General features: G+C 41.6%; 2 protein-coding genes across 5 annotated transcripts in view; one reads left to right on the forward strand and one right to left on the reverse strand.

The window, feature by feature from the left end:
* LOC128624864 (ataxin-7) overlaps positions 1-4,659 on the forward strand; it is a 32,890-nt gene extending 28,231 nt beyond the window's left edge. For 3 of the 4 annotated variants that reach the window (XM_053652684.1, XM_053652686.1, XM_053652685.1), the window contains exon 13: positions 98-4,659. In XM_053652684.1, coding sequence (XP_053508659.1) covers positions 98-315 — 218 coding nt within the window. In that variant the 3' untranslated portion in view covers positions 316-4,659. The remainder of the gene's footprint in view (positions 1-97) is intronic. The other variant, XM_053652687.1, reaches the window with a different exon arrangement.
* A 1,734-nt stretch (positions 4,660-6,393) lies between these two features.
* On the reverse strand, positions 6,394-10,156 carry psmd6 (proteasome 26S subunit, non-ATPase 6). Its single transcript, XM_053652688.1, has 8 exons — positions 9,881-10,156; positions 8,994-9,199; positions 8,660-8,805; positions 8,357-8,576; positions 7,961-8,069; positions 7,682-7,850; positions 7,508-7,585; positions 6,394-6,593 (listed from the first exon to the last, which is right to left on the reverse strand). The coding sequence occupies exons 1-8, from the start codon at positions 10,023-10,025 to the stop codon at positions 6,497-6,499; spliced, it is 1,170 nt and encodes a 389-aa protein (XP_053508663.1). The 5' UTR covers positions 10,026-10,156; the 3' UTR covers positions 6,394-6,496.
* Positions 10,157-10,507: the final 351 nt, after the last annotated feature.

Raw genomic sequence — 10,507 nt, forward strand, 5'->3', positions numbered from 1 at the left:
TCTGGGCTTGTCGCATGTGTTAGTGTGTGTGTGTGTGTGTGTGTGTGTGTGTGTGTGTGTGTGTGTGTAGTAATGAAGTGTTCTTTCCTTTTTCCAGCATCTGCGGCGGGAGGTGGAGGGGCACAGGGGCCTGGCAGGCCAAAAATGGCCAAGTCTCCAGCCATCAACAACATTCACGGCAAACACGCGCGGCCCATGCCGGGAACGCCGGGGCTCCCTAACAACTCGCTTATACATCAGGTGTGTATGGATCTGATGCGTGTTTATGTTCTGAGAAAGAGAGGTGCTGCGTCCCAATTCGCCTACAAATACTAGGCACTAAATGTAAACATGTGTAATATGTCTTCTTCATTCATTATTCTGTATATCATTTATACTAGATCATTTAATTTGCCATTCCCTTGATTTATTCATCCACATTTTCTGTACACATCACTAAAAATTCAGCGATGCAAACTGTCCCAAAGCTCCTCCTCCTGTGGGCGATTAATAGCTGAAAAAGCGTCCACGGATCCACACTTCAAAAATCTTTTCAGGCGCTCATTTCAACATACTCCGATTCGGGACACACTAATTCTAATCTCGGATACTATTTAGGCCGGATAGTAGACGAATTGGGACGCAGTGAGGGGTTTGCAAACGTGCTTATTTGCTTAAATAACAATGCTTGTGTTGTGACTTATGACAGGAATCCATCCCTGTTGTGTGTGTTTTTATTTTAAGGTGGTTTTTAATAGCTGTAACAAGCATGGCTTGTATTTCAAATGATATTCTGCTGAAATCGTCTAATCATCAGCACTTGATGGGCACAGATCCAGCTTAGCGATTACATTCTTGCACTACTGTGTAGTACATGACCGATGCTGCATAACGTCACAGTTATATTTAAATCTTTATATATATTATAGTTTTAGAGCTGAGAGTTTATTTACATGCACAGTAAGACTCAGCAGACATATGGAATAGTGTTCTAGAAAAGCCCTTTGCCCTTGTTTGGCAGAAACCCAACACTGCGCATCACCATGAGATCTCCAGAGTGAAGCATGGTGTTGGTAGCATCGTGTTGTGGGAACGCTAAAATACTTAGACAAGACTGTGTGTGTGTGTTTTATAAATATATAAAAGACAGGTAAATTTCTAGGGTCTAACCCAAAGTTTTCTCATTATCCCATTACATAAGTAGGTATAAATGCTTAATGATTTATTGCCCAAAATTAGATTTATTTATTTATTGAATTTTTTTTTGCATGTTGTTTTTGTACTTGTATTCCTCTTCTTTCTTGATGTATTTTGTGTATGATGCAGTACGAATGCAGTGCAGAGTTTTAACACGCCCCTTATCTTCCTGTCTTAGCCAAAGGCCCGTCCCTGACACAGGTGGGCCGGCTCTGGGGGTGCGAAGCGGTGGAGCGGAGCTCCCTTAGCGCCCGTCACGGCACACTGCACGAGGCCTTCTTCTTCTTCTTCTTCTTCTTCTTCTTCTCTTACTCTCAGCTTCCCACAATCCTCAGGGTGGAGAGCGCACTGGGCCGCTCAGTGATGGCGCGCTATTTCTCCCGGCAACAAGGGGGCATCACAAAGGTGGAAAAGACACCACGAGAGGGGCATGTGTGTGTGTATGTGTGTATATGTGTGTGTGTAGGGGGGTGGATGAGATGGCAGTGGCCCCAGTGGCAGGCAGCGTGTGCTGCAGAGGTACAGTTAAGGGCTGGTACAGGGCCACGCCTACACTATTACACAACGTCAGACGGGCTTCATTGGCGAAAGGAGCATTCCTGTCGATTTGTGTGTGTGTGTGTGTGTGTGTGTGTGTGTGTGTGTGTGTGTGTGTGTGTGTGTGTGTGTGTTCATGTGGGTGAAACCGGAATACTGGAAATGAAATTCTGTGTGAACTGTGAGTGAGTGTTTGAGGGTGGTGCACAGGAAAAGGACGGAATATCAGGAGTCTCTGAGAAGGAAAACAAATGCAATCCCGTTTAGTTTAATAAACATATTTATTTTGTAAAAGGAGGAGTATATACAGTAACGCAATCCATCAGATTTTAGAGGAAAGTCGTCACCGTGTCCAAATGAACAACGCAGAGCATTTAATTAAGTCTTAATGTTTCTTCAGCAAAATATTTGGTTCACATACAGAGACTAATCGTAAGGTCTGTAAAAGAGGGTGGAACAAAATGTTATTTTGCAGCTACGTTTTAAAAATCCGCAGAAACTTCCTTAAAGACGAGTTAAAAATGTAGTTTACTCGCCCAGTTTGGTTTAAAATCACTTACTTACACTTGTGTAACAAAATCCAGCACTGCTAACGAGTCGAACCGAAACGTTTTTTTCTTATCGAAAGCTAAGCGGCGTTTTCTTATCGTTTCCGCACTCGCGTTAAAGGAATGCTTGGGATTTTCGTCTCTATCCACCACGTGAACGTGTTCACCACGGACAAGAATTCCCACTCTCCTGAAATATCCGTGTACTAAAAACAACAGAACTTTTAAAAACCAGCTCAACCTTTTATTAAGAGTCAAACCCTCGACTTGAAACTTCCAAGTGGGTATGGATTAGCTGTTAGCTTAGTTAGCTTAATTTCAACAGTGAGACCCTGGCACGAGACCTTTTTATTGTTGGTGTTTGCAACGGTTGTCGTTTTGAATTTGCGTTATGTATTTTCGGCAGAGACCGTAGACCTCTGTTCTGAGTGAGTTGGAGTAAACGGGTCGTCTTCTCAGCAAACGGGAAACGTGTTGAAATCCTTGACTGTCGTAATCACACATACGCTACATGTGCATGGAGTGGCAGCATAAGGCTCTGCTCACGCTGGTTCTGCCAAGCGTGGACCCAGATGGTCGCCACAGCAGTCAGGAAGACTTCACAGGAGGGCCAGATATTTGCGCAACACCTCCAGGTCTGTGAGAATGCTCTCCGACCAGTACGTGGCTTTTTATTCTGGGAAGACTGCGTTTAACCCAGATCGACCACCATGTCAGCTTCCCCCTTAACCTCTGAATTAACAGAACACCATGTGAACCCACGAGCCATACTAATACCGTCGTGACTTCCTGCAGGTCTGCCAGTGTAGAGACAGATTTGTTATATTGAAGGTGGTTTGTTAATTAAAAATAATAATGATGATGCACTACAGCCGTGGTGGATAGAGATCAGGGTTGAAAATCACTGGAGTATCCCTTTAATCAGTTATAATGAAGCTTCATGTCCTCTTGAAAGCTGACTTTTAAACGCTTTTAACCAATTATAACGTCCGTTACGTTACGTTTATTCAGTCCTACAGATCGTCAATCACCTTTAGTACCCGTCAAACTACATCAGATCTCTCTTAATCACTACGGCTATGTGGAGACTTTCAGGCTGTAAGGGATAAGTGCTTGTCCAAACACACTAAAAGAGATCATGCAATTTATTAGAAAACCTTGAGGGTTAATTCTGTATTATTAGTATTATTATTATTTTTGCAACAACGATGCACATCTACACTATAACATGTAACACATTGATGTTGTCTGTTCGTGACTCGACAGCAACAGCAGTTTAAGGAATACTTCACTCACACATTTGTGTGTGTATGCAGCTAAGAACGAATGAAAGACTGTGACTTAGCGTGATCATTTCCTGAATTCTACTACCGTTCATCCATTATTGGCGTAATCAGCACGAGTGCTTTCACGCTTCGTGGGTTTTTTTTTTTTCTTTCTTCTTCCCCCATTAAAAAAATAACGGTCCTAGATAGTATCGTCTATCTAACTAGTCTGTTGGCCATGGAATAGTGTTTAGTCTGCCGTGTTTTCACCTGCCTGTAGAATCACACAGGGTTCCCGCTCAACCAATCACGTTTGCGCCAATCCGTGAGCATCCGAGCGAGTAATTCGACTCCGAATCGACTCGACTGGATGAAGAGAATCGAGCCAAAGCACAGAGCTGTAGCTCTGCAGAAATGCCAGCAGAAAACATATACGCAGGATGCAGTTCACAAAATTAAACTAAAAGGTTTAACTACATATTAACCACGTTAATGTGTTTTCAGTCCTACTTTGTGAAGCAAAACCAAATAGCGAACGAACCAAAAGAATCGGGGAAGCAAAGAAACAAAACATGCCAAGTGTGAAAGCAGCCTAAAGTCATCCTTTTACCAGAGCAGGTGTAGTGAAGGTGTAGGTCAGCGCCAATACACACAACAACAGAATATGAGACAAAGTACTGTGAGAAGCTCCTAAGGTGATGCTTAGCTGTGTGATGCCACATATTCTCACACACTGATCAGTGACTTCACAAAAGCAATTCTCCCACGGTTTGTGTATCAAATCACCACAATCTTTTGTTTTCTATTGCCACGTCCAGTAATGACTAATCCTGTCCTGACATAGTAATAATAGAAGCTTTGAGAGTATTAAGTATAAAGTCGTGGAGGCGTGCAGACCTTTCGTGGGGGGGTTGGGGTATGGTATTCCGACCTGATGTCAGTCGGCGATCGCAGAAGGGAAACGAGAGCGTTATTATTATTATTATTATTATTATTATTATTATTATAAATTTTTTTCCCCGTCTTTCCTTCTTCCTATCTTTGACTTTTTTTCTATCGACAGATATTGAAGTTAACCCTATTTCAGAATACATATTTTGATTAAAAAAAAAAAAAGAAAAGAAAAGAGAATTGTACATACGGAAATGTATTTTTGCACAGGCATTTTCTTACACGTTTTTTGGTACAGTTGAGATCGTTATTATTTATTTAGTGAACGGATCCGTTTTAAGATTTGAAGTGGTTCACTGCCAAGCCAATAATGCAATATGCCTCTTACTTACAAAAATGGAGCTTCTTCTTCTTCTTCTTCTTCTTTATAATTGTGGACTGAAATCCTTATGAAGGAGCGTTGCCACCATAGTGGAGAGAGTCATCTTTTATTATTATTATTATTATTTATTTTTTAAATCTGTTTTTCCCTCTTTCTATTAAGTGAAATAAATTTCAAAGGATGTCATTATCATGGCCCCAAACACACAGATTTCACCAAATCACATTTCACTAGTTGCTCATCATTAAGGACCCCTGGGGATTACCGAAAAAGCAATTTAATACCAAGAGAAGGAGAGTGAAACACTTAATGCACCACCGTTGCCAAACTTATTTATATTTCGAAACACTGCAGTCGTTCTTTTGCAGCTTTTTAAATACTAACCAAGTGGAAAAGTGCCTGAATTTGTTTCTCACCTGTTTCAGCAGTCATTTCTGTCCCACGTTACACAAGTGTTATTTATATAAATGGTTTTGTAGAAGTTTTTTTTTTTTTTGTCTCCATTATATGATCATCTCCTTTCACCGCGTCATGAAACACAACAGCCGAGGGACCATCGGTACAAATCACGTCCCACCGTTTCGATACGGATTACAAACACGCCCTCGTGATCTTTCCCTCGGAGCGGACGTAGAGTAAATCACCACTTGCAGACTTTTTTCTAAGAGCAGAGTCGAGATCGTTTGCCGATTTGAACGCACTTGTATTGGCTGGCTAAAAACCTAGCTTGATAAAAAGCTAGCAGATTAAATTGACGAAACTGTCCTGTATATCTGTAAATGTGATATTTCTAATACATTCAAGTATTTATTGATTTTTTTTTATTATTATTAATTTTTCTGTGGACATTTTGCAAACATTCACAGCCCGCTTTCTGGAAACTGCTCCTGAAGTCTACACTGAGCCTTCAAATCGGTATTGAAACGTCTCTGTTTCAGAAGATGCTAGATTCCCTTCAAGAAAACGCTGAGGGAAACTCGAGGGCATGTTTAATACGGTATTGGAACGCAGCCCTGTGCTAATAGTTCATTTCTTCTGTTTCTTTGACCGCTTTTCCGCACTAACGCAGTCAAGTTCACAAATGGCGTTGTGGGGTTTTCCCCCCCCCCTCTTTTCTTTTCTTTAATTCCAGTTTAAGATTGAATTCTCTTGTCACATTTATTCGAGCTCCACTGGCAATGTTTTCATATGATGGAACTGTATTTGATAAAAGAAGCACAGATGTGGAATGTGAATCACGGCGCAGAGAAAATAATATTCACTTGTGTAAATTTGAGGGGTTTTTTGTTTTTGTTTTGTTTTTTTATCTACATAATCCAATCATTTGAACAGCTGGACTTTTGTGTGTTGGCTGCTATGTAATTCATGAACAAACATAGTAGGTTAGATTTACGTAATATTTAAAGAAAAAGATTGTATAGTCTATTTGTTTTGTAACAGGTTTTCTGTAAATAAAAAAAAAAGTAATTTATACTGTTATTTATAAGAAAAGAAATACGAGTCTGTTGTTCTTTGTGGCGTCGGACGCCGTTTGTTTCCGGTAAGCTCAAAGCAGGGGAATTTCTGTCGACATTAAACACACGGATGAAGGCGGTTTTCTCTGAAAAGGGTTTATTAGATACTGTACATAAAACAAAAGTCAAGTCAAGACAACTGAACTGTATCAGAACGACCACGGAACGCCGGATGAAAGTCTCCTACATGTTGATGACCCGAGAAAGCTTCTGCACTCTGTTCAGCAGGAGGTCGCCTTTCTTTATGGTTTCCTGATACTGCCAGTTCTTACTGTCAGGCCTGGGAGGGGGAGGGAGGGAGGAGAGGGGAACATCAGTACAACATGATGCTAACAATCTGTTACTAGCAAAGTCAGGTGTATTAGAACTGTAACCATTTCAAAGATAAGTCATAAAAGTTTAAGTCATGACCTTGATTCTTTTCCCCATAAACATGATCAACGCTGTCATATTTTGTTTGGCACATAACACTGATATTAATAAACAATCCAGAAGTGCTGGATTATGTACTTTAAGATTAGGTATCCAGCAAGAATCTTGCTGTAGTCTCTGTTCATATTATCTACAACATTCTTGCACTAGGTGGCAAAATACCACCTGAGTGTACCACAAAGTTGTTCTGTGGACAGATCTGAAAGCGAGCAAAATCGAAAGCTGTTTGGAAGGAGAAGAAAAAACCCACATCCCATCCGTGAAGCATGGTGCTGGGTGCATCACTGTTTAGGCTGCTATTCAAAGCCTTGGGGCCTGTTGTGCTTTATAGTAATGAGTAATTGGTAACTTTCCAATGTCTACTAGACCTGCACACAAATAAATATATAAATGTTTTCTCAAAATGAACGCGATTCAGTTCTAGACCGGTCAAAGAATCGTGATCTTATTTCTATCCTATTTAGAAGGTTGAGGTCACTTACCCCTCCCAGATTGCTTTTATCAAAACTACACATGCCTGCTTCACAAGTCTTTTCACTCTTCATCTCTGCGTTATATTTCTACAAAACTTTCATTCGGAAACATGTAAAAAAAAAAAAAAAAAAAAAAAAACCCTGACAGAAATGTAACAGTTACGGCCTGTATTTTCTTTACACAGCAGATTAAACAGTTGCTCGACATAATTTGGACCACCAGGTGGTGCTAATTTGCCCGGTGGAAGCCGATGCTCTGCTTTTTCTGGGTTTTTTTTTTTTTTTTTACCTGTTGGTCTCGACGATCTCGTTCACTTTGTCGATCTTACAGTGCAAGCGGCCTGCGGCGATAAATCGTGAGAGCTCCCTTAACGAGGAGAAGAAAAGAAAAGAGTGCATTGAGAAAACATGTTAGCAGTGAATATATCTAATAAACGCCTGATAACGGAGGACGTGCACGCACTGGTCGATGAACTCCGTGCTGACTCCGAAGGCCTCGGCCATGTAGCCCAGGGTGAGAGAGCGGTACGACTCCAAGAGCTGGTTGTAGGCCAAAATCCTCATTTCACGCACGTAGTAACGGTAGTGAGGGGCGAAGAGCCAGTCCCTCTTCATTTCCTGCTCCACGTGAGCTGCAGCAGTGCAAACAGCATAAAACAAATGTTTTAAAATTTAAAAAGCACAGACTCTTCGTCATTGGGGACTGATGTGATTTTATAAAAAAATACATATCAGGACGCACCGAGAGACTTGAAGAAGACGGAGTAACGGCACTCGTAGAGGGAGAACAGGTACTGACGCACCTCGGACAGACTGTGCAGCACCTCCAGAATCTCTGCACCTTTAATCACCTGAAAAAAAAAAAAAAGCGTTCATGTTCACTCATCTAGGGATAATATTTTGTAACCCCTCCCAAAGAAAGTGATCGTTCACACGGTGTATAAGTTTTCTGTAAGGAGGTCAGATAGAGAAGGAAGACATATCATTTAATGATAAGTTGTGTCGTGGACGTTCCACATCGTTTGCTCTAACTATGACCGTGCTACGTCCTGACGGACCGAGCGGTCTTGAACACGGCATGACTGCAGCACCGCTTTCTCTAAACTCCTAACGTACCGGTGTGAAACCTTCATCTCACCTTCTCCCTGAGGTCCGGCCTCTTCAGCGCTATCATGCACACGTAGACGGTGTACGTGACGAAAGTCTTGTAGTCCATGAGCTCATACGAGGTGAAGGTGGACACGGTGTCGAGGAAAAGCTCGGCGGCCTGCTTGAAGTCTCTGATGGCGACGCAGTACAGGCCCTGATACACCTTCAGACGGTTCCTGCGGTCCCAGTCTCCACCCTCTTCGATCAGACTAATTCAGGACGAATTAAATCGTTCACGCATAAAGAAACATTTCCATAAGCAACGGCATCAAGAAAATCTGCTGTATTTTACCTCTTGGCTTTCTCGGTGTTGCGCGTGATGAGATCGCTGTCCATGTAAAACAGCCCGATCCTCAGCAGGTAGAAGACGATGTCTAATCGGTGGCCCAGGGCTACGGTTTTGTCATAGGTTTTCCTAAAGGCAGTCAGAGCTCCTTCCTAAATCATGAGGGGGTAAAAAAAAAAAAAAAAAAGATTTTAACGATTAAGAAGTACCGGATGTCTGTCTGACCCCGATGTGGTGCAGAACACATCTGTAATCTATAAACATGAACCAAACTTCACCGTGAAGGCCGTAACGTTAAGCCAGAGGACACGCTGGACAACCACTAAACCTCTTCTCTCACCTTGTCTCCAATCCTAATCAGATACTCTGCTTTGGCCATCATGGCGTCCCGGATCTCGCTCTCGCCCTGGTTCTTCTCCGCGTCCTCCAGGACCACGTCCAGACGCTTCAGCTCGTCCTCATTGGCCTTCTTCATTTTGCTCAGCAGGTCCGAGTCCACGGGCCACTTCAGCTCTTTACATAAGGTCTCGTAGTAAGGAGCCATGTCTAAAACACACACGGAACTGATCTTACAGCTGATGGACAACTTCAAGAGACACGAAGCACTTAAACAATAAAGAATACAAAAAGATTGTATTAAAACTTTAAAAAAAACAAAGAATACAAATAAAAAAAAATAAAGATCGAGATTAATGTTTTATTACATACTTTTTTTTAACCGAAACAGTGAATATGTAAGGAAATCATTATATATATATATATATATATATATATATAATTTCTGCCTGAGGTTTTTTTATGGTGAAATATTATTATAAAGTACACAAGCAGTTAATTATCTATATTAATATATAATATTAAAGCAATATTTTTAAATTGGCTAAATTGAAAATGAGCTAACATCTATTAAGCGACATTAATATTTCCCCATCCGCATTCCGTCAAACCCCGCCTCCTGCGCGATGATTGGTTAGTGCGGCACAGGAACTACCCCACAGATTGGACCGTTTCAGTGCCAGCACGATTCAACAGCCTATCGAATCCAGAAGGTTTTTTTTTTTTTTTTTGTCGCATTACAGGTGGAAACAATAATATCGTTGGCCTTCAATTAGCAAGATTTCACGCTAGCTCATGGAGCCTTAAGGAGCAATCCGTACAGGGCTTAATTACAGTAAAGGTGCATGTTCACATTAGACTATAGGATGTGGAGCTGGTTTATTAACTCACTGTTCGCCCGGATCGCCTCCATGAGCTCGGTCTTCACTTCAGCGTCCTGTCTGTGGTCATCGAGAGTCAGCAAAAACTTCAGCTGTGCGATCCTCAGGTCGGGGTTTTTCGGTAATCCTTCTTCTTCCAGGTTTTCCAAAGGCATTCTGGCGAATCTGGGGTGCTTTTAGCGGATAGGAGAAAAATATACCGGCGGGAGCTGATACTGACAAGCAACGATGACTCTGAAGAAATCTAAACAACAGAAGAAATGTATGAAATCCACTTCCGGCGAGCCGCAACTCAACGAGGCGGAGAAAAGAGGGCGCGCGTGAGGGTGCGCACAGTTGCGAAAAGAGCTACTGACACCTAGCGGCCGGACTTTGAATTACAGCCAGCAGCAGTGCTGAAGTGAAGTGGCATGAAATGAAGCTTTAACGTCACTCTGTTTTCTCATGTTAGGAATGAAATAGAATTTTTAAATAAAATAAAATACTGCCAGACAAGAGGCGGTAACACAATGACCTGGCCTGCTTATATAAATATATTATACATGGCCTGCTTATATAAATATATTATACATTGGATGTGTAACACTGTTTTAAACCATTGGACAGACATTCAATTTTTTTACGCATTAATTTTGTT

The sequence above is a fragment of the Ictalurus furcatus genome, chromosome 21, assembly GCF_023375685.1.
Source record: "Ictalurus furcatus strain D&B chromosome 21, Billie_1.0, whole genome shotgun sequence".
NCBI classification, from domain to species: domain Eukaryota; kingdom Metazoa; phylum Chordata; class Actinopteri; order Siluriformes; family Ictaluridae; genus Ictalurus; species Ictalurus furcatus.